This window comes from Mauremys reevesii, linkage group 2 (genome assembly GCF_016161935.1).
Source record: "Mauremys reevesii isolate NIE-2019 linkage group 2, ASM1616193v1, whole genome shotgun sequence".
Lineage (NCBI taxonomy): Eukaryota > Metazoa > Chordata > Testudines > Geoemydidae > Mauremys > Mauremys reevesii.
This window is the reverse complement of record NC_052624.1, coordinates 153,201,972-153,229,816: the sequence shown is the minus strand read 5'-3', so window position 1 is coordinate 153,229,816 and position 27,845 is coordinate 153,201,972. Positions and strand designations below refer to the sequence as shown.

Sequence of the window (27,845 nt, the reverse complement as noted above, 5' to 3'; positions counted from 1 at the left end):
CATTGGACTGGGACTTAGGAGGCCTGGGGTCTGTTCACAGCTCTGCCACTAGCCTGCTGGGTAACCTTGAGCATATTGCTTTACCGCTCTGTGTCTCAGTTCCCCATATGTAAAATGGGGATAATACTGACCCTGACTTTCTTCGGTAAAGTGCTTCCAGGTGTACTCCTGGAAAGCACTATAGAAGAGCTAGGTTATTCACTTTTAAATCTACATCAATATAGGCGCTTGATTATTTGTCTCCTTTTGATCGTTCCTTTGCGGACTTGGGCGGCCTCTGTTCCCCGGGTTGGGCAGAGTTTGTGCCTCTTGATGGGCTACAAGCCCAGTAAAGCTGCTTGAAGGAGCAAATAGCCCTGCGCACAACCAGAATCTAGATGGCTTGGAGTGGTATTGTCATGTCACTTCAATGGAAGGGGATGGGGGTTTGCGACGCTGTAGCTATTAATTTTCCTCCGCAGACCTAAGACTTGACAGGAATAGCTGTTCTCATGAGATTATGAAACCACCAAATAATATTGTTTTGAGTTTAATTCTCCGATTTTATGTTATCTCCAAACTGCCCATGAATAATAGGTCATAAGTTTATCTGTAATTCAAAGCTATCATGATATGTACTTTCCTTTACGGTACTAGTCATTGTCTAGCTCTCTGAGCTTTTATTGTTCCTATTTTTGCTTCTAAAAAGTCTGCAGATAGTTTCAACAATGGTATTACTGTCAACCCTAGCTTGTGCTCTTCATCATATTCTTAGGCCTTCTGCACCCTTTTGTAGATTGCTCTTTGTGCTGCTTCAGCTGGGATAGTAGATGCCTTCCTGCCAGCACCCTGTGCAGTGTGGATCACAGATCTGTACTGAAGAGCTTTTACTGGCTGAAGATCATTTAGTAAGTCTGAGGAGAGGCTGAAATGGAATGGCACAACTCCATTTTCTTAAAACAAATAAATAAAAATAGAACATTGAAGTGAGAGGCATAGCATCAATGGCAGGTAAGCTACCCAAGCTCTCAGAAGTTGATAACCACAATTTTTTTAAAACAAATGTCAGACTAGTAAATCTTCTTGTATAAAACAGGTTCCGTTATTTCCCATTGGCCAGGCAAGTGAAATTTTTTTAAAAGCAGGTCAATCGTCTTTCTAAAATGCCTTTTCTCCAATCTGCCAAGGGTACCAGCCTCCACAACCTGCTCTCTTTTCTCTCTTCCCCCCCCCCCCCTTTCCCCTGTCCACAGCCTCTTAAACTTTGTAGATAAATTTCTGATAATTTTCACATGACTTTACATTGTGTCTCTTCATACAACTCTTGTATTGGGTCTACCCACGTGTGACCTCTGTTTTCATGAAACTTTGTATCAAAGCCTCATGTAGAAACTTTGCACTGAACCTTAGTATAGTGTTTTATAGCCCCTAAGGATAGAATAAGATAGAAGAAAAATGTCTTTTTGATAGCAATAGAACAAGATCTCCCCCCATCCCCACATTGAATGAATGAGTTGTGAATGAGCAAGGTGTGGAAGGCAAGCACCTCCAGACAGCTGCAACAGTTGGAGAGGGGATGGAAGCCAGACCCAAGGACAATAAAACTTATCAATATGAGACATATTGACGGCCTCGGGATTAGAAGCAAGCACCTTCTTTTGAAAACACCCTCTTTGAACAGCATTGGGACAACACCCAGAAGCACAAAGGACCAATGGACACAGACACAGATTTTGAATCTGGTACAGATTTGCATAAGAAGGAAGCTGCTATAAATGTGAGGTGTCTTGCAGAGGACCCCGGGTCTTGTCTTGTCAACATCAGAGCATCGATCCGGATCCGCAGAAGCCTGACTCCACTCCTCCCCCATCTAACTCACCTGGCCAGTGAAGTTAAGGGGAGCAACTAATTGGTAACAACAACAACAAGAGTGTGTGTGTAGTGTAATATATCATATGCATATGATACAGTGTTAATACATGTATTACCAATAAATGTGGTGCTTTGTCTTATTCCCCCTGAAAAGATCCTGTGCAGTACTTTAAGTGCAACAGCTTTCTATGTTGCCCTCTGTGTGGAAGTATCTCCCAATCCCAGTTTGTCATGCCCACCTTCCCCATTCATATTCCTCCTGAAGATCCATTCTTTGTTGAGGTCCAGGATCCTGAGACACTCTAACACCCCCTGAAAGTGGTTTTATGTCCATTTGATGTCATATTTGGGGTCTCCCATTATCTGTCTTCTAGCCTGTATACCTTGCAGATCTGACACTGCCTTTGCATTTGTTTGTTGTAGGTCACTGAGCACATTGCATCAGTGCTCAATTCAGGAGGGCTCATTAGCTCCATGAGTACTGAGTGACATAAGTGCTGCTTACCATGCTGTCTTTGGTAGCTCTCCCAAAATGTTTGCCTCAGTTCCTTTGTGTTCTACCTGTCTCTTGGCCAACAGAGTCAAGCTGTCTAAGGATTGTGGTCTCTGCAGACTGAAGGAGAAAGGGTGGATGAGACAAGGTATCCCTATACAGGAAGTAGGGATGCCTCTGTTCTGAGTTGGGGGAAATTATTTTCCATCAAAAGAACAAACACAAGCAAGAGGAAAGAAGAAACAGGAGGGGGAAATGGGAAGAGAATGAGTGAGAGAAGGAAATAAGGAAAAATAAAATGCATGTAGCATATAGGCCTGAGTTACAGTTCTTGAACTGATACGTTTATTTCAGTTAGGGGTGTGGCCTTCTTTTTTTTAAACTGGAATAGTTATGCTGATATAACTCCTGTTGCGGTTATATCAATAAAAGGGTGTTTTATACTGGCATAGTTTATTCCCCTTTCTGCATGGGAATAGACTATACCAGTAGAAGCCCTTTCATATTAGTGTAACTGCTTCCTCACTAGGGGGATTTTACTCCTTTACCTATACTGAGATAGTTACAATGGTGATGCTCGTGTGTAGTCAAAACCTAAGAGTAGTTCACTTGTACTTGTTTCCCTGACACACCTCCCTTAGTTCTATTTGGGGGAACGGTGACCCATGTATTACTTTGGATTAAGGCCTGGCTTGTTATAGAGATTGTGGGGGTTTGTTTAAAAACTACATACCACAACAGCAAGAGATTGGCTTCTCTTCACCCTTGAGTAACAAGCTTAGTAGGAATAATGAGTGAATTTCAGCAGAATTATCGTGCAGTTCAATTCAGATGTGTAACACTGCTCTTTAAGAATCTAGCAAAGAGGCTATTTTGGGACACTGGCACCTCATAACAGGTTCTTTCGACAGAACAGAAAAACACTGACGCTGTTGTAAAAGTACTGCTGCTCCAAACAGGACTGGCATGCTTTCAAAATCAATAGGAAAACAGAGATTCTTAGCTTAATGGGACTAAAGATTTTGAACTCTGTGGGGTCGTGAAAGTCCTTCTGGAATATTTCTCCCTGTTTATACACACTTCCAGATTCATTCAAAGCCAGAGAAAACAGTATAATCTTCTTTTGCCTGGATCATGTTTCTGGCTTTGCCTAATAGCCTGGCTACACTAGCAGGGTCAGCGGTATAAAACTAAGCAGTGTAATTTGTATAAATTCTAATTTTCATCCCAAAGTGTTTCACATATATGTGCGTGTACAGCACTATTGCAGAATTGGCATCTATGGGTGGGCTGCAACCGGCTGGTTCTCACAACATGTTTAACAGTAGGAAAAGTGGACATTTTGGCCTGGGAATTCTGTGACAATTTCCCTACTCTTACCAAGAAAAGAGCTAGGTGATCTTCAATGCTCTCTTATCGCAGGCAGGACAGACCTCAGTTTAAAAGATTGTTCTGGAAAGACTCCCATCGTGTAAACTGAAAGTAGGATGTCCTGTTTCTAGATGGTGTTTCTGCCACAGGTGCTGGGTTGGTTTGTTTAAGCTGCTGAGTGTAGAACCCAGAGAAAATCTTGCATGAAACCTAAGAAGATGGAGAGGAAGAGAGAAGTGTTTTCAGTAATAAGACAGTTAGTTGTAACCCTCAGTTACAAAATCACTGCACTAAAAAAAGGGGGGGGGGGAAAAGATCAGGGATGAGGATGAGAAAGGATATAAAAATCCCTCCCTTTCTCCTACCCACCACCAGTGAACAAAGACTGTTAGTTGTTACCTATCTGTTTCTTAATCTAAATTATAACTGCTTTCCAGAGATTAAAAATTTGTCATATCTCTGAGTTTGTTTATACTTCTTGCCTGTCCCATGCCCATTTTCTATGCTTTTCCAATCCTGGTCTCTTTATCCCCACTGACTGAAAGCGTGACACCCAGCCACAGACAGTTGTGTTGTCCCATGTGTTGGGAACGCTGTTCCTCCCATCATGGTGATTCACTCTTTCTAAATCTTGTTGTAACTGTTTTTCTGTTTACTTTTAGGATTAGTACTCTTTAATCCATTTTATGATATTTGTATTAAATACTTAGTGTATTAAGGACTCTCTATAAATGCAAAATATATGCACATAAACAATGAACAGTGGGATGGCTGAAACTTGCAGGGTATACCGTGACATTGCTTAACAATATTTTAATCTTTTTGTGAAGTTGCTTCAAACGTCAGTGAAAGTATAACTAAATTTTCCCACTTTGGATTCCTCTGTTTTATAAGATCTTTTCCACAATAATGAAATACATAATTGCAATACAAAATTATTAGAAAGAAGAGAAAATCCAGCTCGGAATGCCAAACTCCATGTGTGTACACAATTTTCTGTCATCAGCTACTATTATCATAGAATATCAGGGTTGGAAGGGACCTCAGGAGGTCATCTAGTCCAACCTCCTGCTGAAAGCAGGTCCAATCTCCAGACAGATTTTTGCCCCAGATCCCGAAATGGTCCCCTCAAGGATTGAACTCACAACCCTGGGTTTAGCAGGCCAATGCTCAAGCCACTGAGCTATCCCTCCCCAGACACTTAAGAAAACACAAAATTATAGTTCAGAATTAATCCTTCCAACAGGTTTCCTGGTTTGTCCAGGCCTCTCCATTTAGTATCTCATAGTCTCTGACCCAAGACAGCTTATGTCCTATATTCATTTTTGACTTGAACACTATTGAACACATTGGTTGCTATTTTTCCCCCCCAAACAGTCTGTGGGATTTAGGCTTAATAGAAGCACTGTGCCTGAATGTCCGAGATGTGTTTGAAAATCTCAACCATTATCTGTGCTTGGTGAACTCCAAGAGTTCCTAGCCTCTAAAGATCTCATGATGCCACCTTACTCCCATTCTGCTCTCAGCTGATGTTCCTGAAGCTTATAGGAAGGCACTATTTCTTTTGAGTTTGGAATTGTCCTTTGGATCTTCTTGAAGATAATGATGGTTTTAGTTATGCCGCCTTTTTGCTAGATCTACTTGTATCTTCATCCCTAAATGCTTCAGCGCTTGAAAGCTTGGTCAATGATACAATTCAGGAGAGTTTGGAGGAGCACAATTGTCCCATCTCCTACCAGGAGTGCCCTTCCTGAGAATTTCATATTGTGGAAGACTTCCAAGTACGCCAAGATTACTAGTGTGTCTTTATCAGGGACCAAGCTGGTGCAAATCCAGGTCAAGATTTTGGCCCAACTAGAAGAAAAATTAATCTTGGCATGGCAGTATTGCCAGGTTCTGGCAATGGTGACATATTTGCCCTTTGTTCAGGACGGGTTCTTCACATGCATGCTCTTCAATCCTGTAATCTCCATGTAAAGTAATGATGGTGGAAGTGGGCAAATCAGTGGGGAAAAGTTGGTTTGAAGGACATCCTGTCAAAGGACTTGCTGAGACCAGGGAACAAAGTGTTCTTTAAAAGTGATAGCTATCATGATTTTTAACTGCACTTAGCAAGTAGTGGAGAAGACAGAGTTAATATCTTAAAAAATGTGTTAGCTGGTAGTAACCACTCCCTTAGTTGTTCACCTCTTTGCTTTACTCCAAATATGATTCACCATGGTGATCACTTGTTCCAGTGGATTGTTTGTTTCTGGTAAACAAGAGAAAAGTCTACTTGGCATAGCAATGTCTTGAACAAACATCTTGGAGCTTTAAAAAACTTTTTTGGGGAATGGGGAGCTGAAGTGAATAACCGGGACATTTCAGTTGTCCACAAAATTTTCTGAGATATCATACACAAAACTGGGTAGAACAGAATATGTAATAACTACTTAAGGATGATATCCTGCTGTTTTATTTATCTGACTCATCTTGGAGTGAAAGTCCACTTTGCCAGGAGAGTATCAACCTTGCGGGCAGTCAGCTTCTCCATAGAAGTTTTACAGGGTACCGTTCTGTACTTCTCTGCATACTTGCGTTTGGCATTAGTTTGGCTGTAGCTACATCTTATAATACAGGACGTGCAACGCAGGTGTTTACAGACTGCCTTTTCTATAGAGTTCCTGTACATCCGTGATCTGACACATGCTTTGGTAGTCTCGCTGTTGTGGCTGGCACAGGAATATGATCAAAAGAGTAATGGGTTTCTTTGACTTTTCTCAATCCAGATGGTTTGCTGAATTACTGTGAAGGAATATGATTGAGAGTGATTGATTTATTCATAATAAAGTTATAGACCGGACACAAGCAGCTAACAAATCTCAGAGATGGTATCCTCATCAGTCCTTTGAATTTTCTGTTTCCATTTTATAAGAACGGCCATATTGGGTCAAACCAATGGTCCGTCTAGCCCAGTATTCTGTCAGTGGCCAATGCCAGGTGCTTTAAAGGGTTAAACAAAACAGGGCAATTATCAAGTGATCCATCCCCTGTAGTCCAGTCTCAGCATCTGGCAGTCAAAGGTTTAGAGATACCCAAAGCATGAGGTTGCATCCCTGAACATCTTAGCTAATAGCCATTGAGGATAGGTTAATGGAGAATAAGTTTGTGATTCCCTTTTGAGCCCAGTTTGTAGTTTTAGCCTTCACAACATTCCCTAGTCATGAGTTCCTCAGATTGACTCTACAGTGTGTGAAGAAATACTTCCTTTTGTTTGTTTAAACCTGCCACCTATTAATTTAATTGAGTGACTCTAGTTCTTGTGTTGTGTGAAGAGGTAAATAACACTTCTTTATTCTCTTTTGGAAGACCATTGTCAATCCGTAGTCTGGACTGGCATATCCGTAGTCCATAAAACCTAGAAATCCCGGAATTGGTATTTAAGGTCCCTGGGAAGGTGCATAAGCAACAACTAGCTCCAAAAATATTTTGGAATACTGCAATTCTTCTTTCAGATTCTTTAGAAACATGAGCAGATTGCTCCTCTTGTGTAAACTGACTGATTTGCTTGCTGAGTATATACACACTTGGACAGACCAAAGTGGTTCCAAAATCTTGTGCAAAAACTTTTTTGGACTGGTGAAATAAAGGCATTCTGTTAGCTGCCATGATTGTCTTACTACTGTAGACTAGGTAACATGTTCTGCCTGCCAAGCATGTTTTATAAGCAAAGCTTGCCCAAAGTTCATATTATGTTAAAATATATAACCTCTGCTGATATCAGTAAATGTTCTATTACAGTTGTAAACTAGAACTACAGATTCAATACAGAATATCTTCTTAGTCTCACAAATTCAGCTTGTGGAATTAAATCAGTGCATTAAAGTATAGTCAGCTCATTACACTATAATTAATCTGAACTAATGGAGTTTTCAGTATTTTAACCCCTTCCAAGCTGTTTCTTACTGAAATCTCTTTTAGAAACTCTCTTGCTTGCATTGTCTCATGGACTGAGTTTTCTACTGTCCAGTTTTCAGGCCAAAGTATGGAAGATCCCTCAACCAGTTGCCTACAGTGAGATTCCAATTTCAAACACATTACTCCTTCAGAGCAAAACAGCTGTAAGGTCTCAGGGATACGTTTATTCAGCCATCCCTAAGCATGATCTTAGCTCATTTTCTTACTAGACATTTATCTTTTTGTTTGACTTGCACGTCATTGTTAATTCTTCTGGCCCAGGCCCTTTGTTTCTCAGCTTCACCTGATTCCTGACATGGCTGCCTTTCTACAGTGGACCTTGTACTCTAGTTAAAGAATATCATGGACCTAAGCACATCCTGCTTGTCAACATGCAGCTTCGCAGTAAGAGAATCTAGGGTGAAATTTACAGACCAGGGCAAGATGCTATGAACAGGTATACACCTACTTCTTTTGAGGAGTAACAAATTTGCTTGGTTTCTTGCTTCAAAGGACCTTTCTAAACCTTATGTTTCTGCTTTCGCTGTCCTGCCCTTAATACAAGCACCATATGCCAAAGTCTGGTGTAATTCATTGTTACTAGAAAAAAGGAAATGAGCTTCCTTTATGCTTCCCCCATGGAATAGATTCTTGCCTAAACTTCTAGATGTTCTTTACTTTGGAAGGGTTCATTGCATACTGTATGCATATTCCACGGACAGTTGGCTTCTGTGAAGAGGGAAACAAATAGAGTCGAGGGCTTGGCTACACTGGAGAGTTGCAGCTCTGGGAGTTACAGCGCTGGTCGTGCAGCTGTGCAGGAACAGCGCTGGTGTGTGGCCACACTCACAGCTACCAGCGCTGGTGTGTGGCCACATTTGCAGCGCTGTTGGGAGTGATGCATTATGGGCAGCTATCCCAGCGTTCAAGTGGCAGCAACGTGTTTTTCAAAAGGGGGTGGGTGGAGTGGGGTCTAGTGTGACAGGGAGCGGGGGGAGAGAGAGAGTGGATTTTTGGAGCCAACACTGTGTTTAGCTTCCTGCCTTGAAAAAATCAGAAAATGTTTCCAACCCCTTAGTCTTAACTCTTAATTGCAAACAGCCTGCATCCAACATGACTCCCCGCTGTTTCACTCACTCCCTGCCTGCCTCTCATTTGATTGTTTACAGCCAGGTACAGATTGATCACAGCAAACAGGAGCTCTGTTTGTTTTTTAGATAAGCAGCACCGGCAACGGGAGCTCGTTCACAACAAAACAAAGAGAGGCTGCATAACAAAACAAAGAGTAATTTAGTTAAAAGCATTCTGGGATATCTCCTAATACCCTGGAGGCCAATTAAAGCACTGGTGTGTGGCCACACTTGACGAGCAGCGCTGGATCACCAGCGCTGCAATGCTTATTCCCCAAGCAGACCAGGTGTTCAGCCAGCGCTGCAGCCAGGGAGTTGCAGCGCTGGATGTGCCTTGCAGGTATGGACAGTTACTAATTGCAGCGCTGGAAAGCCTCCACCAGCGCTGCAACTTGCAGGTGTAGCCAAGCCCTCAGCAGTGGTTGCAATCTTTTCTCCGTAAGCAATGTTAATGCTGATGATGCTCCCTCCATTGAAAATGTTTCAGGTAACTTCATGACTAGACATTATCAGTTTGATATTGGGGCAGTCTTAAGTCCTGTCTTTTGGTAGAAAGGTACTCATGCTGCCGTACAGATTTGTAGGTTTTCTTTCCACCTATTACTATTTGAATCTGTGTTCCAGCCATTCGTTCTAATGTCCCAAATTCAGTGCCTATCCTTTCAGTTGTCAGAGGGGTAGCCAACTGTTGGGAATGGGCCACATCAATCCTAATTGAATTGGCCTCGTTAGCACTGACTTCCCCTCCTCCCCCCCCCCCCTTGGTTAATTTGACATGATTTTCTGCAAATACTGAAAAAAGAACAGGAGTACTTGTGACACCTTAGAGACTAACACATTTATTTGAGCATAAGCTTTCGTGGGCTACAAATACTGAGTGACTATTTTTTCATTGCACCACCTTGCTTTTGGGGGTGTTTTATCTGTTAGCAATTAGATGTGTTATATTTTTTAAGCTTCCAGTATGTCCTATCTTCCCACAGTGGAGTCTGAACATATTGCAACAATCATCAAAACATCTTTTCATACATACCTTCCCCCCCCCCCCCCCGATATAAAAGGAAAGGAGCCTTGTTTTAGCTAGGAGACCTGCAGGTCATTGTTTCTATCTTCATGTTTACCTAGAAAAGCTTGTGTTTGAAACTACAGCAGAATTTATCCTCATAGTGAAGATTAGTTTTCTTCTTGACCCCAAGATAGTTTTGATTTGTGTTAGATCTCTAAAAGTAAAGTGGAGAAGATTTGTCAGTGATGGGAAATGTAGCGAGCTAACGGCAGCTTTTCAGAACGAAGATCATATATATTTCCACTCACTCCTATAAAAAGTTATAGCTTGCAGCTACTTTATCTGGGATAGCTATGGGAAGGCTTACAGGACGCTGGACACAAAGCAGACTGCGTTCTGTTAGGATAAGGCAATGCTTCAGGGTCAGTTACCAGGAACCTCCAGCCGCAATCCTGTAGGGCATTTTAAGATACTTGTTTAAGATAATTGGCTTGGTTTATTTCTTTAATGATACATTGCACAGCAGCACAAAGTATCTGGGTTGATTCATAGTCTTTCATTTGGGTTGGCATTCTCCTATAGGTGATACTTCCGATTGGTTAAGCAGTAACATGGTTGTCCCTGGCAAGCAAAAAAAAAAACAACAAAAAACCAAAAACCTGGCTTTCATGTGGTAGTAGGGATTGAATTTTTTGCTTTCAACTCACTGGGTTCAGAACCAGTATTTGGCAATGTTTACAAGTCACAAAAATGTTTGTAATGAGCCAACAAAGGTGCAACTAGTCCTGGCAAGTTGCATGATATTGGACCTTAATATAGCTTCCTGATAACGATCTTGTTTTAATTCCTCCACTATGATTCCCACATAGTTTTAGTTGTCAAAATCTTATGAACCACTGAAGGTGAAGATTAGCATTTTATACCATTCGAAAGCTGTGATTCCAAGATGTATTGGCATAAAGTACTGGTTTGTTTTCAGCTGTTCTTGAGATACCAGCTATATAATAATGCTAAGAAAAAAAAATGGAGGGCCAGTGTTTTCAAAAGGGACTAATAATTTAGGTGCTTCCATTTGTGTCCCCAAAGTGTGATGCTTTTAAGGTGCTTGACTTTTTGAAAAAGTGCTGAGCGTCCAGCCTCCGAAAATCAAGAGTATAATCAGAATGATGGGATTTTAAAGTCTAATATATCCCACCCAGCTGGGGCTAGTGAAGAACACTGCACAGAAATTTGGTGTTTCATCTTTAAAGTGATATACAACATGTATATCTAACCCCAGTAGTCCTATAGTCAATGTTATATAGCTCAGGTGAACTGGAAAAAGGTAAACAGTGATGTGACAAAGGTTAGAGGAAACAAAATAGTCTAGGTTAGCTATGACTGAAGAAGACTGTGGGGAGCTTCAGAGGGGCCTAACAAAGTTATTTATTTGGGCACCACAGTGACTGATGAAATTTAGTGTTGAAATTTGTGAGGTGATGCATTTGTTGCTGGGTTCTAATATTAATTAACCACTCAGGGTGAGGGCGGGGGTGGAGAGGGCCAGACAACTCAATGTACATTTCTGCAGTGGGTGTCAAAAAATAAGCAAAATGTTAAGCTGTATAAAGAAACCAATACTGAAAATATTATAATGCTATGATATAATTCAATGGTATGCCTTTCCCTGGAATATTGTGTTGAGTTCTGGTAACACTGCCTCAGAGAGGATATAGCAGAAACAGGCAGTGAAATTGACTATAGACATGAGAAGAGATGAGACAGACTGACCCCATTTAGTGTTGAGAAGATACAAACAAGAGGAAGCATGATGGTAGTATACAGAATTGGGGTGTGGCTGTTTTCCCGTGTAACAAGAATAAGACTACCTTAAGTTAAACTGAAAGGTAACAAATCTAAATGGAAAGGAAATGCAATTTTAAATACTATATAACCTCTCAAGTTCACTGTCTCAAGATATAACTTGAGGCCTAGTAAGATTAATAAAAGAATTAGGTATTTGTATGGGTAATGACAACATTTTTATAAGGGTATAATCTCTCCCACTTTGGAATAAGCCTGTATGATAATGGTTAGAGGAAAAACTTCACTATGGGCAAGTTATCTCATGTCTGTGCACTACCGATATTTTGGCCTCTTCTTCTGTAGCATCTGGTACTGCCACTATAAAACAGTGTATTGTAGATGAACCTTTGAGGTGAAATCCTAGCTCTAGAGAAGATGCTGGGAGAGTTTTGCTATTGACTTGAATAGTAACAGGATTTCATCCTGTTCTAATTCATTATGACAGTTTATCTGTTCATACAAATAACAGACCTTCAAGCTGTTACTTGATTATTCTGTTTAGTCCCTTCTGTTGTCAGTATCATGGACCTGACTATAGAAAGTTCTGGCCCCAATAGTAATTTTTTATCCCTTTTGGAAGGAGGAAAAATGGGTAGAAAATGGAGTATGGGGAGAAAGAAGGAAAAGATGATCTCTAAGATGAGGAGTCCCTTCTTCAGTAAATAAAAAAGGTCCTAAGTTGGATGTAGAGGATTTTTCTCACCTGCTCTCTAGATTTCTCTTTTCAGATATAATGGCTTTTTATATATCTAGTGTAGAAATTAAATAGATACTTCCTGCCTGATTTAAAAAAAAAAGCAATAAAAGTAACTGACAATCCCATGCCACATTAATAAGCAAGATAGATCAGGTCACTTTTGTTTCCTTTTTAGATTTGGGAGAACTCTACTTAAACTATGGTGGGACGAATGAGCAGGAAGTTTAGGTGCCCTGGAAGAGTCCTCCATTTATCCTCTCCATGACAACTGCTGCAGGGGACCAACCTGGTGATGTACGTTTGACTGTCCTTTGCTAAAAGACCTTTATCAGTTAGGAATCTATCAAACCTGCTTTTCACATCTGCTCCAGGATTAGGCAGTGTGACAAAGTTCCTCTACCTTGGTGGGTACTGCGCTTATTGGCGCATTTTGGTAGCCTCAGATCTTCCTGTGTTGGATCAGGAGTTGGGAGATTTTGGGGGGAACCCGGGCCCACTCTCTACCCCGGGTTCCAGCCCAGGGCCCTGTGGACTGCAGCTGCCTAGAGTGCCTTCTGGAACAGCTACACAACAGCTACAATTCCCTGGGCTACTTCCCCATGGCCTCCTCCCAACACCTTCTGTATCCTCACCACAGGACCTTCCTCCTGATGTCTGTTAACGCTTGTACTCCTCAGTCCTCCAGTAGCACAGCCTCTGACTCTCAGCTCTTCTCATGCGCACCACAAACTGAAGTGAGCTCCTTTTTAAACCCAGGTGCCCTGATTAGCCTGTCTTAATTGATTCTAGCAGCTTCTTGATTGGCTGCAGGTGTTATAATCAGCCTGTCTGCCTTAATTGTTTCCAGAAAGTTCCTGATTGTTCTGGAACCTTCCCTGTTATCTTACCCAGGGAAAGGGGACCTACTTATCACTCTCCTGTAGCCTTCTGGCCTGACCCTGTCACAGCAGACAATTCTAGTTTATAAAAATATACCTGCAAGGAGTCTTGTGCTATTGTAGTTTAGGAGTTGCCTCTACTAGATTTTTTTTAAAATTTATTTATTCAGATGTATGCATTGCAATTGTCTGCCCAGCTTTATTTGAACAGAACTCTGAAAATCTATTGTAAATATATTACAAGCCTAACTACGTACCTAAATTGACTGCATCCATTATTTTGCAGTTATATTTACAAAGCACTAAGCATATTAATAGTGGAATTAGGTTATTCTTCCTATATTACATTTCATATGAATAAGGAATTGAAAATAATTTAGTGAATAAGCAGTTTTTTTTCTAAACATCATTACAGTACAAGAGCTGTAGTTTAGCATAACTACCTTTGATAAGGGCCCCTAATAATCCTGTTAGAACTTTTCTTACTGTATTAATTTAATATCCTAATTCAGGAGACGTGAATAAGATTAACAGTTTTTAAATTTAAATTCGAATTATAATCCATGTGGGGGAGGGGGTGTCTGTTGCAGAGTAAAACTGCGGTAACAGATCAAAGTAGATATAAAAGAGTTGGAGTGGGGAAGGCTTTTTATGAAAATAACTTCTTTTCTCAACTCTGCTGATTTGAAGTTGATGACTTCCCATATCTAAGGTTGAGTAAGCAACCTTGTGGTTAATGCACTGGACTGGGATTCAGGAGAATTGGCTTCAATTCCTGTGGGATTTTGGGCAAGTCACTTTGTTTTTCTGTGCTTCAGTTTTCCTGTCTATAAAACAGTGATTGTATTTCCTTACCTTAATGTGGTTGGGTGAGAATAAATTTACTAATACAAGTGCACAGCTACCATAGCAATGAGGGCCATGTATGAATCTAGGTAATATCTCTCCTGTTTTGCCTTCATCAGAATAGTGTCTTCCTCTTGCCTGCTCTTGATACTGCACCACTGTAATTAAATTCTTGGTCCCTTGAAATGTCAGAATACTGCTTCTTAGGCCATGTCTACACTCACTGGGGATCAGAGCACTCTCCAGTACTCCACCGAAGTGAGAGGAGTCAGGCAAGTTGACAGGAGAGCGTCTCCCATTGACACAGCACGGTATAGGAACTGCAGTAAGTTGACCTAAGCTACATCGACTGATGTAGCTGGAGTAGCGTAACTTAGGTCGACTTACCCCGGTAGTGTAGACAAGGCCTTAGTGTCAAAGAAATCTCAAGACACCTGGAGTTTAAAAAAAATAAAATACAGAGAATAAGTGGCCTCCTAAGACAGATGGATTGTGCATTCATTCTGTGACTTTCTCCAGGTCTGTCAGGAGATTGACTGAGTTAACTATATTCACTAAGGTGTATCAAATATGTGCAGTTTTAGGTGGCTGTTTTTTTCATTATATCTCTTGTGACACTGTTGCTTCGGGGTGGAGGGGAGCATTCTGCAGTAAAATATAGAATGCAGTATATTTCTGAAAGTCTGTTGTGATGCAGACTTACTAGAGCATCAATATATTTGCTGCTTCTCCCTCATAGATTTTCCTCCTGTGTACTGTTTGCCTATCATTTGGACGCTCCTGGGCAGTGGTGAAAGCAGCCCTGAGAGTTTCCAAGGCCTCCACCTAGAGACTGTAGCGAAAATAGCATACACAAAAGGAAGGAGGCAAGAGAAAGCAGCACGTTCTGTAGACGCTCTGTTTCTCATTGCAGCACTGAAGGACTAAAATAATCCTGCCTTGTAATTGTCACTGGGATTCTAGTTACCATTTGAAAGAAAAGACTAGCATTCATTTTATTTGGGAACAAGGGTGTTAACACAGATGAAAATACACAAGCGAATTAGTGCACTGCGGAAGATGAAATGCTTCCCCTGTCAATTCTCAAACACTATTAAATCCGCCCAGTCTAACACCAGTGCTTTGATGTCTGCCTCTTTCTTTGACCAAGGTATGGGAATACAGTATTCTTAACGGTGAGTTATTTGATTTAAAATGCTTGATTAGTTGCTTTGCTTTCAGTACTTATTTTATATAAATGTGCAGCTCAGCACTGTTTTCAGGCTAATAATAGGAAAGCCTTTTTTTGATTACTTGTATAGGATACATGTGTTTTGACCTTTGAGAATGAATAGCTCAAGCTTGCCTTATAAGAGACAGGTTCCTTAGATTCATTTTTTTTAAAATACGAGTTTTACAGACTTAAAATAGTTGCTAATTTTCTGTTGTGATTGCAAATAAAGAACTTTCTTTTTTTAATTTAAAACTAAATTGATCCAAGCCCTTTAAAATATCTGTTTTCTGGATACTAGAAAAATAAAACACAAGTAGATGCAGCATTCAGAGTTTGAATGTCTTGTCACCTTCAGAAGAGCATGCTGGCTTTTCTTGGAGGGGGTTGGGATGCTAGCGCTGAAACTTCTTTCACTGGTGGAGGTTCATGCAGCTGATTCTGTAAACAAAACAGGAACTGTGTCTTTCACACATACACACAAACCCGTAAGGTACTAGGAACAGAAAGTAAGGTGAGAGGTAATATTTAGACTGGGAGACCTCTTACAGGCTACTGGATGCATTTAGGAGGTGATTTCTAGGCTTACAATTATAAATATGTGTACAAAACGTAAAACTGTGGTGAAAAACAGGCAGTGAGTTTACCTTCATGAGCAAAGACCATAAGAAGCTTCTCTGAATGTATTTCAGACAAATTATGTTCAAGGAAAATAGTTGAATCAACAAACCTCAGAAAATTCAGTTACAATCCCCTAACTTAGAATTTCCTGTCATCTGTTGCTGTATATCATGATTGTAAGGCTTTCAACATGTGGTCTTTATCCTTTCCTTTTTTTTGAATGGCAGTTCTGCAAAATAACTTGTCATGAAATGCATCAAATGTGAATTAATTGACCTGACTTGCTGTTCTGATCATTCCTATAAACACACATTCAGGCTTGCAAAAATCTGCATTTTGGCGTGAATATGTAATATTTTAAAAGCATGCTTTTTCCTGGCCAAGTAAGTACTGTGATAGCTTTACCCATGTCCTCTGTGGTCAGGTTCTAAAGCCCATTTTTACCTTTCAAACTTGCAGGTGCCATTCCAGTTTATTAGCAAAATGGTCTCCTCAACACCATGGTTCGCTCAGTTGTCTGTGAAAATACTAGCAGCTCATTTTCTGGAATGCTTTTCAAAGTATATTTCATTCTGTACATTTGTTAGTATTCAGTGTTTTCTGAAGCCACACAATATCCATTTTGACTTGGAATGAGGTGCCAAGGCTTTTATCTGATAAATATTTTCCTTTAATATTGCTTATTGGATCATATAGCTTTCTCAGACTTGCAAGTGCTTTACATTAACTAACTCTCAAAACAATCCTTTGCAGTAAGTATTATTTCCCTGTTTTACAGATGGGGTAATAGAGGTTTTTAAATTTTACTCACCCAAGACAACAGAGGGAGTCAGGATTTGAACTTGGGAATTCCTGGCTCCTATGTCTACTCATTATTATTTATTTGTATTACTGTAGTGCTTGGAGCCCTAGTCATGGATCAGAATGCTAGGTGCTGTACAAACACAAAATAAAAAGGCTGTCTCTGCCCCTTACAGTCTAACTTGTAAAGGGTGTACATTGAACATCAATACTACTGTTTATTTACATAAATATTCTGAAATCTTTTTTAAAAAGTAATCTCTCATATCTGCATTAGTGAGAGGCAAATATCATCATTTTAGCCAGCAGTGAGTAGGAATGAATGAATATTGTTACTTTTAAAAGGGGGGAAACATCAATTTATGAAGGATAAACTTCTATATTTTGTTAAGGGATTTACAGCATAGTATTCCCCCTCCTTTCCCCCCCCCCCCCGTCTGGTGTGAATATTGGTGTATTTAGAAAGAAGCTTACATCACATCTAGATATTTAACTTTAGGATCATGTTAGTGAGAAATTTCACCATCTCTGTATTTTCAGTTCTCTAATATGCGGCAATGAACACTGCATATCACAGAGCAGAACTGAGCTGTGCATCTAACATACTCCCATACATGCCAGAAGTCTGACTTTGCATCTTTTTCCTTGATATTTGGGGATTTTGCAGCTCAGTTTGGCCTGCATGTTTAAGCTATCTTGGCATTGCACAATTTTGAGACAGTAGTCTGTGCTTGTAATTGCTTTATATTGCAGTAAATGGAAAACAGGATATTTTGGTAATGCCCACAAAGGGCACCACCCATTTTTCTGGAATAACATCAGAATGATTTTTGCATAAGATCCACCTTAGACATTGGAAAAAATGTCTCCCTTCAAAATCACAGAGAAAAGACGTGACATTTCCTGTCTTCCTTTAAATGAGAGGGGCTTGGTACTTTTGGTGTCTGCTTTCTGTTCTCATAACATGGATTCCTGACCTGCCTGTCTGCAGAAATCTTTGGACATTAAGATATACTTGACACGTTTTGCTCAGTAGCATTCAGTATGCAAGGTAGCTCAGAGCTCCAAAACGTAAAACAAGAAAACAGAAAAGATCAACAACTACTATAACAAAAAGTGTGCAGTGCATTGTTCATCTCCATTACACAAGAATAAAGAAAAAATATATTTTGTACTTTTTTCTGCTGGAAAGTCTTATATTTGTTGCTCCATGATTTAGGGGGAGGGATAGCTCAGTGGTTTGAGCATTGGCCTGCTAAACCCAGGATTGTGAGTTCAGTCCTTGAGGGGGACATTTAGGGATTTGGGGAAAAAATCTATCTGGGGATTGGTCCTGCTTTGAGCAGGGGGTTGGACTAGATGACCTCCTGAGGTCCCTTCCAATCCTGATATTCTATATTCTATATTCTAAGTGAAAATTAAATATTATGTACACCTCTACCTCAATATAACGCTGTCCTTGGGAGCCAAAAAATCTTATCGCGTTATAGGTGAAACCACGTTATATCGACCTTGCTTTGATCCACCAGCATACGCAGCCCCTCGCCCCCAGAGCACTGCTTTACCACGTTATATCCGAATTTGTGTTATATTGGGGTAGAGGTGTATTTAAGATATTATTCCTGGAATAAACTGAAATATCTCTTCTAGTTAATGGAGAATGTACATATTGTGGTTTCATGGAAGGAAGTGTTTATAACCTGGTAAATCTATTTATTTCTACACTGAAGTGCAAGTTTTGATTCCCTCATGTATTTATTCTGTTGCTTCTGAAGAAAATAATCTGGGTTGGTTCATCTCCAGAATCCACCAGGAAAAATACATACTTTTGCTGGATATTTTTTTTTTCTCTGTATCCTTGCTGACACTATGTGTATAGTGTATTGTGTATTTAAAAACTAACTAGAATGAAAATGCTTTGGCGATTGATTGAGTTGGATGGGGTGGTAAGTTTAAAGGTTAAACTTGAAACATTTTAAATTCTGAATGTTTTAAATTAATTTTTAATTTAATAGCATGTTATGTGTAGGATTCAGGAAGCCTAAAGGAATCCTTGCACAACATTCGAAATAATTTATGCTTAGTTTTAATTTCTGCAGAGGAAAGATGTAACTCAGATGAAAACAAACATGCGTGTATTTGTAGGTGTGCTAGGAATTTATATACATTGGTGGGTATGGGCTTAATTTTCACCCTATGGTCGACATTTGACATTGCCTCTCTTGCAAGACCAGTTTATTTACATATTGTAGGCTAAATTCAATTCTTAAAGGGATGATTGGCAGAGATGAGTACTCAGTATATAGAATTACAAAACTTGCCCAATTTATATAGCACTCTCGAAGGGGGAAAAAAACTTTAGTAAATAATTTTAGCAGGTAAAAACCCAATGTGAATCTGATGAGGAAGTAATCTGAGAACAATAATTCCTCTACCTTTTTTTTTTTTTTTTTTTTAATTAAAGACCGCCATCTGAACTTAAGATCTTAACTTGAGTGTAGTTGTTCTGGTTCTGTTTCCTTGCATTCCTCAGATGCTGATGTTTGAGCATGTCCACTCTAGTAAAACAATTCTGCCTAAAGCTTTCCAATGTGTACATACAGTCCTGAAAAGACAAGCTTTGAGATCAGTATCGGTAATGGGCATGTGTCCACCAGTTCTGCTGTTAAAAATGAATGCTAGAGGTCTAGGTGAAATTAGCATAATATATATGCAGATATCAGTTTACCAGAAACACTTGAAAACCAATTCCTGCTTCATATATGGCATGGCCAGAGATTAGGGCTGTTTCTCAGTTTTAGTAATAGATGACCAACGACTCCTGAAACAGACAAGTGAGTACGACTGAATCCGGAACTATGATCTTTCTAACTCAATGAATGTGGAATGATTTTGAGATACTTAGCTTCAAATATTTTTGCTATTCTGCACCTCTTTACAAAACCAAACCAAAACAAAACCCCACTATTACCAGCCTTTTTCTGTCTGAGAAAACAATTTTGGACATTTTCCCTGTTGTGAGCATTTTATTCAGAGAATAAGACTGATTTAGACTAAAATGAGCCTTTGTCAAGCTGTCAGGAAAGATTTTCTGTTTGTACTCCTTAACTATTTATAATTTTCTTGACTTTTTGAATAGATGTTTAAAACAAATGCTGACTCATGGCTTTTTTGTTCTTGGTTATGCAGCGGATATAATTTCTACGGTAGAATTTAACCATTCTGGAGAATTACTAGCAACAGGAGACAAAGGAGGTAGAGTTGTCATCTTTCAACAGGAGCAGGAGGTGAGTGTTAACTGTTTAAAATAAGTCATGTATTAAAACTCTTCCTCTGTCTCCAAGTGACCTTAGGAGTGAGGTGTATACTTGTATGAGAAATTATGCAGTTGTATTATAAATATCTGATCATTCTAAGGTGCTGGAAGAATAAACAGTGAAACTCAAAAGCCATTACAAAAAGAACTGTCAAAATTGATTACATTATTAGGGTCTTTAAAAGTCTGGGCCTGTTTTTAATTTGTAGTCTAAACACAGTTTATAGTGCTAACAAAATTGGACTAAAAACCTTGGGGACCCCTTGAAGTGGTCACTTCAGATAGCATGCTGCCTTTTGGGGATGTTTCTTAATGCAGGTTTCAGTGTAGCTGTTGGGAAATGAGAACTGGCTTTAAGTGAGTATGTGGCCTAAGATGTCCCTTTCCACTCTAATATGTATCAGGCAAAAATTGGTCAAGGTTCTTCTGTCAGCATTGATTCTTTGCAGCTTGTTTTGGGGTGATTTAAGAGCATATTTCTTTCTGCCAGCTAAAACTTATCATGTAAAGGTCTTAACATCAGAGGGGAAATCTCTCCTAAAACTAAACACAAAAGTTCCTTATGCTGTGTTTTGAACTGAGTAAGTTTTCCTTCCTGACTACAATGATTTTGCTCATGTCTAAAGATAACCGCTTATTTTAAGCATAATATTGCGTTTAATATCCTTTTATTCAGATTGGAATCTGTGGATAGCGTACAAAATGCACCTATGACATAAAGTTCTTGCTTTAAAATGCAAGTTATTGCATATATACATTGATTTATTTTGCACAGAAGTCTGTCAAATGCACTAAAAATGAATGGGATTCCAAAACTATCTTTCTCTGAACATAGGAAGATGATTAAGGAAGTTCTAAGCTTGCTTTTGAGACACTTTTTGGTCTTTAGCAAGGCACTCAACCTCAGTTTCCCACTTGTAAAATGGGAATATTACTTTTAGGGGGAGTTTTGGAGAGTGAAGTGTTTTTGAGGATGGCAGTATTATCACTAATACATTGTATTGACTTTAGATGGAGAAGCATAGAGGATGTTAATAAGATCTCTTGTCCCTTGGTACTGTGTCTAATTATCTTTACCTTAAATGAATTCCTGTGGCTTGTTGGCAGAACTTTGTGTCTGTGCCTGTTCTCATTATCCTTGAGTTGGCTGACAAGGCAGTTTCCTGTTAATAGAGTTGCCAACCCTCCAGGATTGTCCGGAAGTCTCCAGGAATTAAAGATGATTCTTTCATTAAAGATTATCTCATGTTATGAGACCTCCAGGAATATGTCCAACCAAAACTGGCAACCTTACCTGTTAACCAAATTTCCCTTTGATCAGACACTGCCCCAAAGTTAAATCTGCCACTGGCTCTTGTCCCTTTTAGCATAGCTCACAGATCTACATGGACTTTTTGTTGCTGAATGTGATGTAATCTCTCTGGCCTCTGACTTAACTCAGAGCTTAGTGGTATTTAAATATACAGTAGAACTATACACCGACTAAAGAGGCTCACTGGTAATTACTGAATTCTATGAATTGGAGTAACCACAATAAAACAACCATAGTGCATTGCAGTGAACTTCACTTATTTGGAAATTTGTATTTTATTTTTAAGACTTCACCATGTACTGTAATATACCCTGTAAAAATAATGAAGTCATGCAGTGAAATTTCACTGCCCTGGAGGCTTTTAAATCTTTGCTGAGAAGTGAGGAGACAGCCACTCTGTGCAGATTATAAAGTGTGCAGATTAGTGAGATCCTATTGTTGGTGAAGAATTGCAAGGGTTGAAGACGAGTTCATGTACATCAAGTATTTATTACAATCCTTGAACTCTATCCTTGTTCTGAATGATTTTCAAATGCGAGACAATCATAATACTTAGCCCTTCTATAGGGCCTTTCATCTGTGGCTCTCAAAGTGTGTTACAAACACTAATAAATTGATTCTGGTATTGCTCCTATGAGATACTTAAAACTAATAGCTATGGGGACTAGAGAACTTGTGTGGCAAGAATAGTATGCAATAGAAATTATACAAAGCACATAGGTGACTATTCCACCTGCCTCTTGAAGATATGTAAAGCAGTTGAAAAGCATGTGAATGTCAGAGTTCTCGACTGATACACTAATTGTCTGAATTAAAGATGTAACTTTATATGCAGTATTGAATACATAGTGAGTTAAACATCAAATGACTGCCTATATGTAGTTAAGGAGGGATAAAAAATATGAGCATCTGGAAAAACGCCTTGAAATAATGCTGCCTATATGGATCAGTCTTTCCTATTCCGGAATGAATATATTCATATAATATGCGTGTGTAAATCCACTAGTAAGAAGAGATGAAGACTTATGAACAATGTGTACATTACTGCCCTCCAAGTTAGATTTTTTAATGTATACTATACCGTATTTAGTTGAGATGGGGTGTGTGTATATGGCTGTTGTCCCCCACAAAATCTATTTGCATCAGGTACAGAATGCTTTCCATCTCTTGCACCGGTGACTAATACTAGATAGCTGTGCCTTTCCTGTACTTAATTAAAAAAAAAAAAAAAAAAAAACTTGCTGCCCTGATTTTCTTAGGTTGAAATTCTGACTTCATTTAAGCTCTCTGAATACTTCACAAGCTCTGAGCTATGGAAATGACTATCCAGTAGAACAGGCTTACTTCTATTCAACAAAATAATGTAGAATTTCTTGGCTTGAGCCTTTTGTTAATCTTTAAAGGGTAAAGCAGGTCATTGCCAGTGTTGGCTTCTTTGGAAGTGTCTGCTTATGAAAGTCATTACATTCATATTAAAATAAGCAATCTTCATTTTTGTGTGTGGATATAAGCAGTAGAGAGGCGTATTAATCTACTTGACAAGCAAATCACTCTCTACTTTTTAGTTAACGGAAATTAGTAAATATCTTAATAGTTGTATTATTATATTCAGGTGAGTAACATTTTGAGATGCAAATTTGAGGCAGCATTTTGAAATTCTTCCAGACCAGCTTCAAAGCTAGTGAGTAGCTCAGCTAATACTCAGTCAAAACCAGAGAGGAAGCTGCTCATTTAGAGGCATTTTGCATATAGACAAACAATATGCTTTTGGAAGGACTTTAAGATTTGATCCCTCTGCCCCCACAGCATGTTTGTTAACTTCTGCACTGGTGTTTGGCTTAGAATGTCACAGCATATTAAATTAGTGGCATTTTCAAGAGTGCCTTAGTGAATTGGAAGCATAAATCCGATTAAAAGCCAATGTGACTTGTGCTCCTAAGTCACTTAGGCATGTTTGAAAATCCCACTCCGTATGTCTAGCCAGTTGAGATATGGAACTGATGGCAACCGTTTATCCAAGTGATATTAATAATCAGTAGTTGCATAGTGCTTTTGTCTTCATAGCACTCCACAAGGAATCCTCCCAGGATTCCGGTAAGGTACATATTCCCATTTTAAAGGTAGGGGAGCTGAGACAGAAAGTTTGATTTAGCAGAGGCTGCAGAGAGTCAGCATTGGAATTCGACCAATTGGAGTTGGCATTAGAGTTAGGCGGTGTCTGGGGCCCTAATCTATACTTGGACCATGCCTCTTCAGAGAGGTGTAACTAACTTATTTTATCTTGCCATAATTGTTACCATACCATTAGCCAAAACTACCTTACCTGTAAGGATTTTTTTTTAAAGTTGCTAAACATTAAAAATATTTTTTAATGACCTGTATGGTTGAGTTGTATAGCCCACAGGAAATAGGGGAAAAGGTTTCAGACTGGCTTGAGTGTCATAGAAGTAGGAGGAGTAAGAGTCCCTTTTGTTTCCCTGTCAATATGGGGTGGGTTTCCTAGAGGACACTTACTAGTGTTTATTCAGTCTGGTTGTAAAAGTTCTAAGCAATGAGAATTTCGCCACTTCTCTAAGGAGGTTGTTCTTCCACCGCCTGCAACAACTTGCTTGCTTCCAGCCTGTGCAGAATTGAAACTTGTCTTAGGCAAATAAATCACTAGGGTCAGTTAGTGCCATCTAGTGGGGTTTATCTGACTTTAGTCAGGACAAGTAGCCTTATAGCAATTTTGTTTAGCTGCATTATGGTTTTAATGTAATGTAAAATGCAGGATGTCCTTACTATAATTTTCTGTTGGCTATACTGTAATTTGAAATCCACTACAGACTTATGCTTTTATGAATGTAGACATGCTAAATAAATAGCCTTTATACAGGTTAGTGTCCTAGAAACTTTAATTGTTGCCATCTAAAAGACTAAACAGATAGCAAATCTTGACTTTCCTAAGGAGGTGGTCTTTATAGCTGACTCTCTTATAGTTCTGTACCATAATCTATTAATGCAGAATATATTGCATAATTCATGAATCCTAGATCTGACACATTCGAATTTACTGATGTAGCATCTTAGCCTTAGACCATTGTGCATAATACTGTAAATATAAACATAAACACAAACTTTACATCAACACAACTTAGCAAAACAAATAAAGATATTAAAAACCCAGGATTCGCCCTGTCCTAAAATCAGTTTCACCTTTTAAAATCACCACCCCTAAAACAGTATACAACAATAAGATTAAACAATAATTAGAAGTACATTATTTCATTTGGGTCAAATGTAGCCTCTCTTTCACATGTTTAGTTCTTATTTTTGCAGCTGGCCAGGTAAATAGACAGTCCATATAACTGAAACATTTTCATTGCATAGCAAATATTCTGATTTCTAAGGTGATGATTCCTGGCACATAAAAGTTACTCTGTGATGCTAAGGGGCATCACAGAACAGCTAGTCCTTTTAAGCAGTGTAAGGATTTTGAAGTTCTTCATGGCTTCCCCAAAGACGTTTCCTTTACCCTTTCTCTTCAGGTTCAGGAAGCTTCCTTCCTATGTCAGCTTTTCTTCACTGCCAGCCCTAGCTGGGTCCCACTCATTTTTTGTCCACTTGAAATCGCCAGGACCAACCCACTAGGGGTTTTGCAATTTCTTGGCTACAAGTTTCCACCTTTGTGGTGAGACAAATTCTGTTGCAGCCTTGTGTGTTGCATTATTATGCTGCCTCAGAAGATAACATTGCCTCAGTTGTTTTATGGGCCACTGAAGTGGTGAAAATTCAGATGACTGAACTTGCAGGATATGGAACCTTTCCCTGTTTAAAAATCAGAACGGTCTTGGAGAGGTGGGGATGGGCAGCAACTTGTTAGTAGTCTAGCAATTCTGGTTACAAGTTAGGATCTGTTTAAGGAAGTGGAAGTCACTGAATACCTGATTTTAATGCTCAGCTGCTCTGAAAAACTCCCCTTAATTTCAGGTCAGAAATGCCAGTGAAGATCAGAGTCCAGTGTGACTGGCTAGGATATCCTCAGAGAGGTGTCAGAAAGGCAGGTGCAGCTGTTGGTCTTGTGTAGTTGAGTACCTTTCTGTGTGTTTATGCAGAGCTTCCTGTTTTCAGTACAAAGTGTTATTTGTTGACGGGTGTGTGTGCCTTAATTTGAACAGTTACTGGGTAAATATTTACTTAAATTTTATGTGTATCAAGCCAGCGTATGCACCTTGGCTCCATGCCAGTTCTAGTTACACTAGAATACAAGGAGTCAACGTTTTGTGGTTAAGAAACTGGATTCTGACTCAGGAGATCTAGGTTCTTATTCAAGTTACAGTCCCTATGGGCGCTCTGCCTTTGGATGCGAGTGCACCTGAGCACTTTTGAGCAGAGATTTTAGTTAGCGATGTCACTGCCTGCGCCCTACGCAACCTTGTGCTCTGGTGCAAGGATATATAGCCTCCAGTTCCTTGTCTGTTACCTTCAGCTTAAGATAGACCTGTGTGGTGTCAGCTATTAGCTTTCCAGCTACCGTGTAATTATTTGGTTTTTTTACCATTTTATTTTGTTTTGTTCTTTAGCTGTTTCTTGTATGTTTTAAGCATAGATGTGTGTTTTTTGGAGTCCCCCCTCCAATTTTCTTTTTGCAGCCAGGGCCGCCTTCACACTCAGCCTTTATCTGCAGTCTCCGTGGCAACAGGGGATATGCCAAAGACACTGGGTTTCAAAGTCTGCCAGACCTGTTAATAGAGTTCTTGGCGACGGACATTCCAGTTGTCTCTGCTGCCTTGGAGAGTTTCACATCCCATCCAAGTGCAAGGCCTGCACTGGATTTAAGGCATCTCAGAAGCTGAGGGAAGACTGACTGAAGTTTCTCTGGATGGAGCATTCCTTGAAACAGGTGGGGTCCAATTCTCTATTTCCTCACCCCAAATGCATTGGCCTCTACCGCTCAGACTGCACTGGTGACTTCAGCCTGGGTAAGAAGAGACAATGTGGCAGCTTAGGAAACAACACATCTCAAAATGAAGAAACCCCATTCCCCAGAGACAGACGCCAAGAGGAGAGGAACGTCATCTTTGGGGCCAGGGAAGAAGGAGGTATCTCCTCCCAGTATAGGTACTGCTAAGATTCCTGCAGGCCCTGGTACTGAGATACTGGTACCCATCAAAAATACTTCTGGTACGCCTCGCGCTGAGAAGTCTTCTAGCAAACTGCACCAAATGGTGCTGTCATTGGTACCAGCAGCAGAAGCCTCCAGACACAGGGACTCTCCTAATGGGCCTTCAACATATGCTTCCTGGTACCTTTCTCTTGAGACCACAGCCACAAGGAATGCATGGACCCTAATGAGGGACTATTTTCACCAGCCTGCATGGCAGACACCCCCAACTCCTTGTTAGTGAACACCCTCAATAAGAGGAATCAACAAGCTTGCTTCAAATCAATTGTCTCAGACAAAAGCACAAGCATGTTGGCCTCTGAAACCATAAGAGCTATTCATCAACTGCTCTCTGGTTTAGGACTATGAACTATCAGTCCTGATGGCAAAATATAATTTTCTATACTTTTCACATTTTATTGATGATTTGCCTCAAGCCCAAAGAGCAGTTTCAATCCCTCATTTCAGAAGGCCAGATGACTCTGAAAAACACCATAGCAGGCTCCATGAAAGTGCTTGCTCATGAACACCACGAGTGATCTTTAGCAGTTTAGTCTTTTAGAGCATATGTCAGCCTTTGGGCCTCCTGGAGATAGATTTCTTTGCAACGCTGTCCAATGTGATGCTCCATTGCTTGTACTTAAGGAGAGGTTATGGCCACAAATCTTCTACTTGTTCCCAAATCTACTTTGCCCCTTTCTCTGCAGGTGCACCTTTGCTGTCCGCTCACGGCGGCTCTCCTGACACGGATATCAGGCACCGTGACCCACCCCAATATCTTTTCACCACACTTCAAGGTTTGACTCCTTAGTAGTTCTCGGAAGTAGAACTGGACTCTTTTCCCGAAGTTAAGACTGTTCCTGAGCAGTGGAAAACCTGCCTGCAAAAGTGGAAGTGTTCCCAAGCCTGGTGTGCCCATTGATCTATATCTTCTCACGGACATAATCAACTGCCTGATTCATTACAGAACACCAAAGTTTGTTACTCAGTTCCATTAGGGTCCTCTTAGCTGCCATTACAGTCTTTCACCCACCAGATGAATTTTTTTCTGTTTTTGCTCATCCTAGCATAGCCTGGATTTTTAAATGTTTGTCTAACCTTTTCCTTCATGTCAATGAGCTAACTCAACCTTGGAATCTTTTCCTAGTTCTGAATGCCTTGAGTTATTCTCCATTTGAACCCATGGGCAGCTGTTCATTTCTTCATTTGTCTTCCAAGACTTCATAACCATAACTTCAGCCAGGTGAGTAGAAGAGCAAGGGGCACTCCTGGCTGTGACTTACTCTTAAACAACTTTCTACCATGACAAAGTGACCTTACATCCCCATCCTCGCTTCATACCTCAGGTCTTCTCAGAATTCCACGTCAGTCAGGGCATTCGACTCCCAG

At 39.9% G+C, this 27,845-nt stretch overlaps 1 protein-coding gene and 1 long non-coding RNA gene across 5 annotated transcripts in view; one reads left to right on the top strand and one right to left on the bottom strand.

Moving 5' to 3' along the window:
• PPP2R2A (protein phosphatase 2 regulatory subunit Balpha) overlaps nt 1-27,845 on the top strand; it is a 74,512-nt gene that overhangs the window by 31,664 nt on the left and 15,003 nt on the right. For all 4 annotated transcript variants that reach the window (XM_039522212.1, XM_039522213.1, XM_039522214.1 and 1 more), the window contains exon 3: nt 19,875-19,972. In XM_039522212.1, the coding sequence (XP_039378146.1) occupies nt 19,875-19,972 (98 nt within the window). The remainder of the gene's footprint in view (nt 1-19,874; nt 19,973-27,845) is intronic.
• Nucleotides 489-15,706, bottom strand: LOC120396950. Its single transcript, XR_005593554.1, has 4 exons — nt 15,616-15,706; nt 3,725-3,925; nt 2,357-2,464; nt 489-904 (listed from the first exon to the last, which is right to left on the bottom strand). It is a non-coding gene; the product is annotated as an uncharacterized LOC120396950 (long non-coding RNA).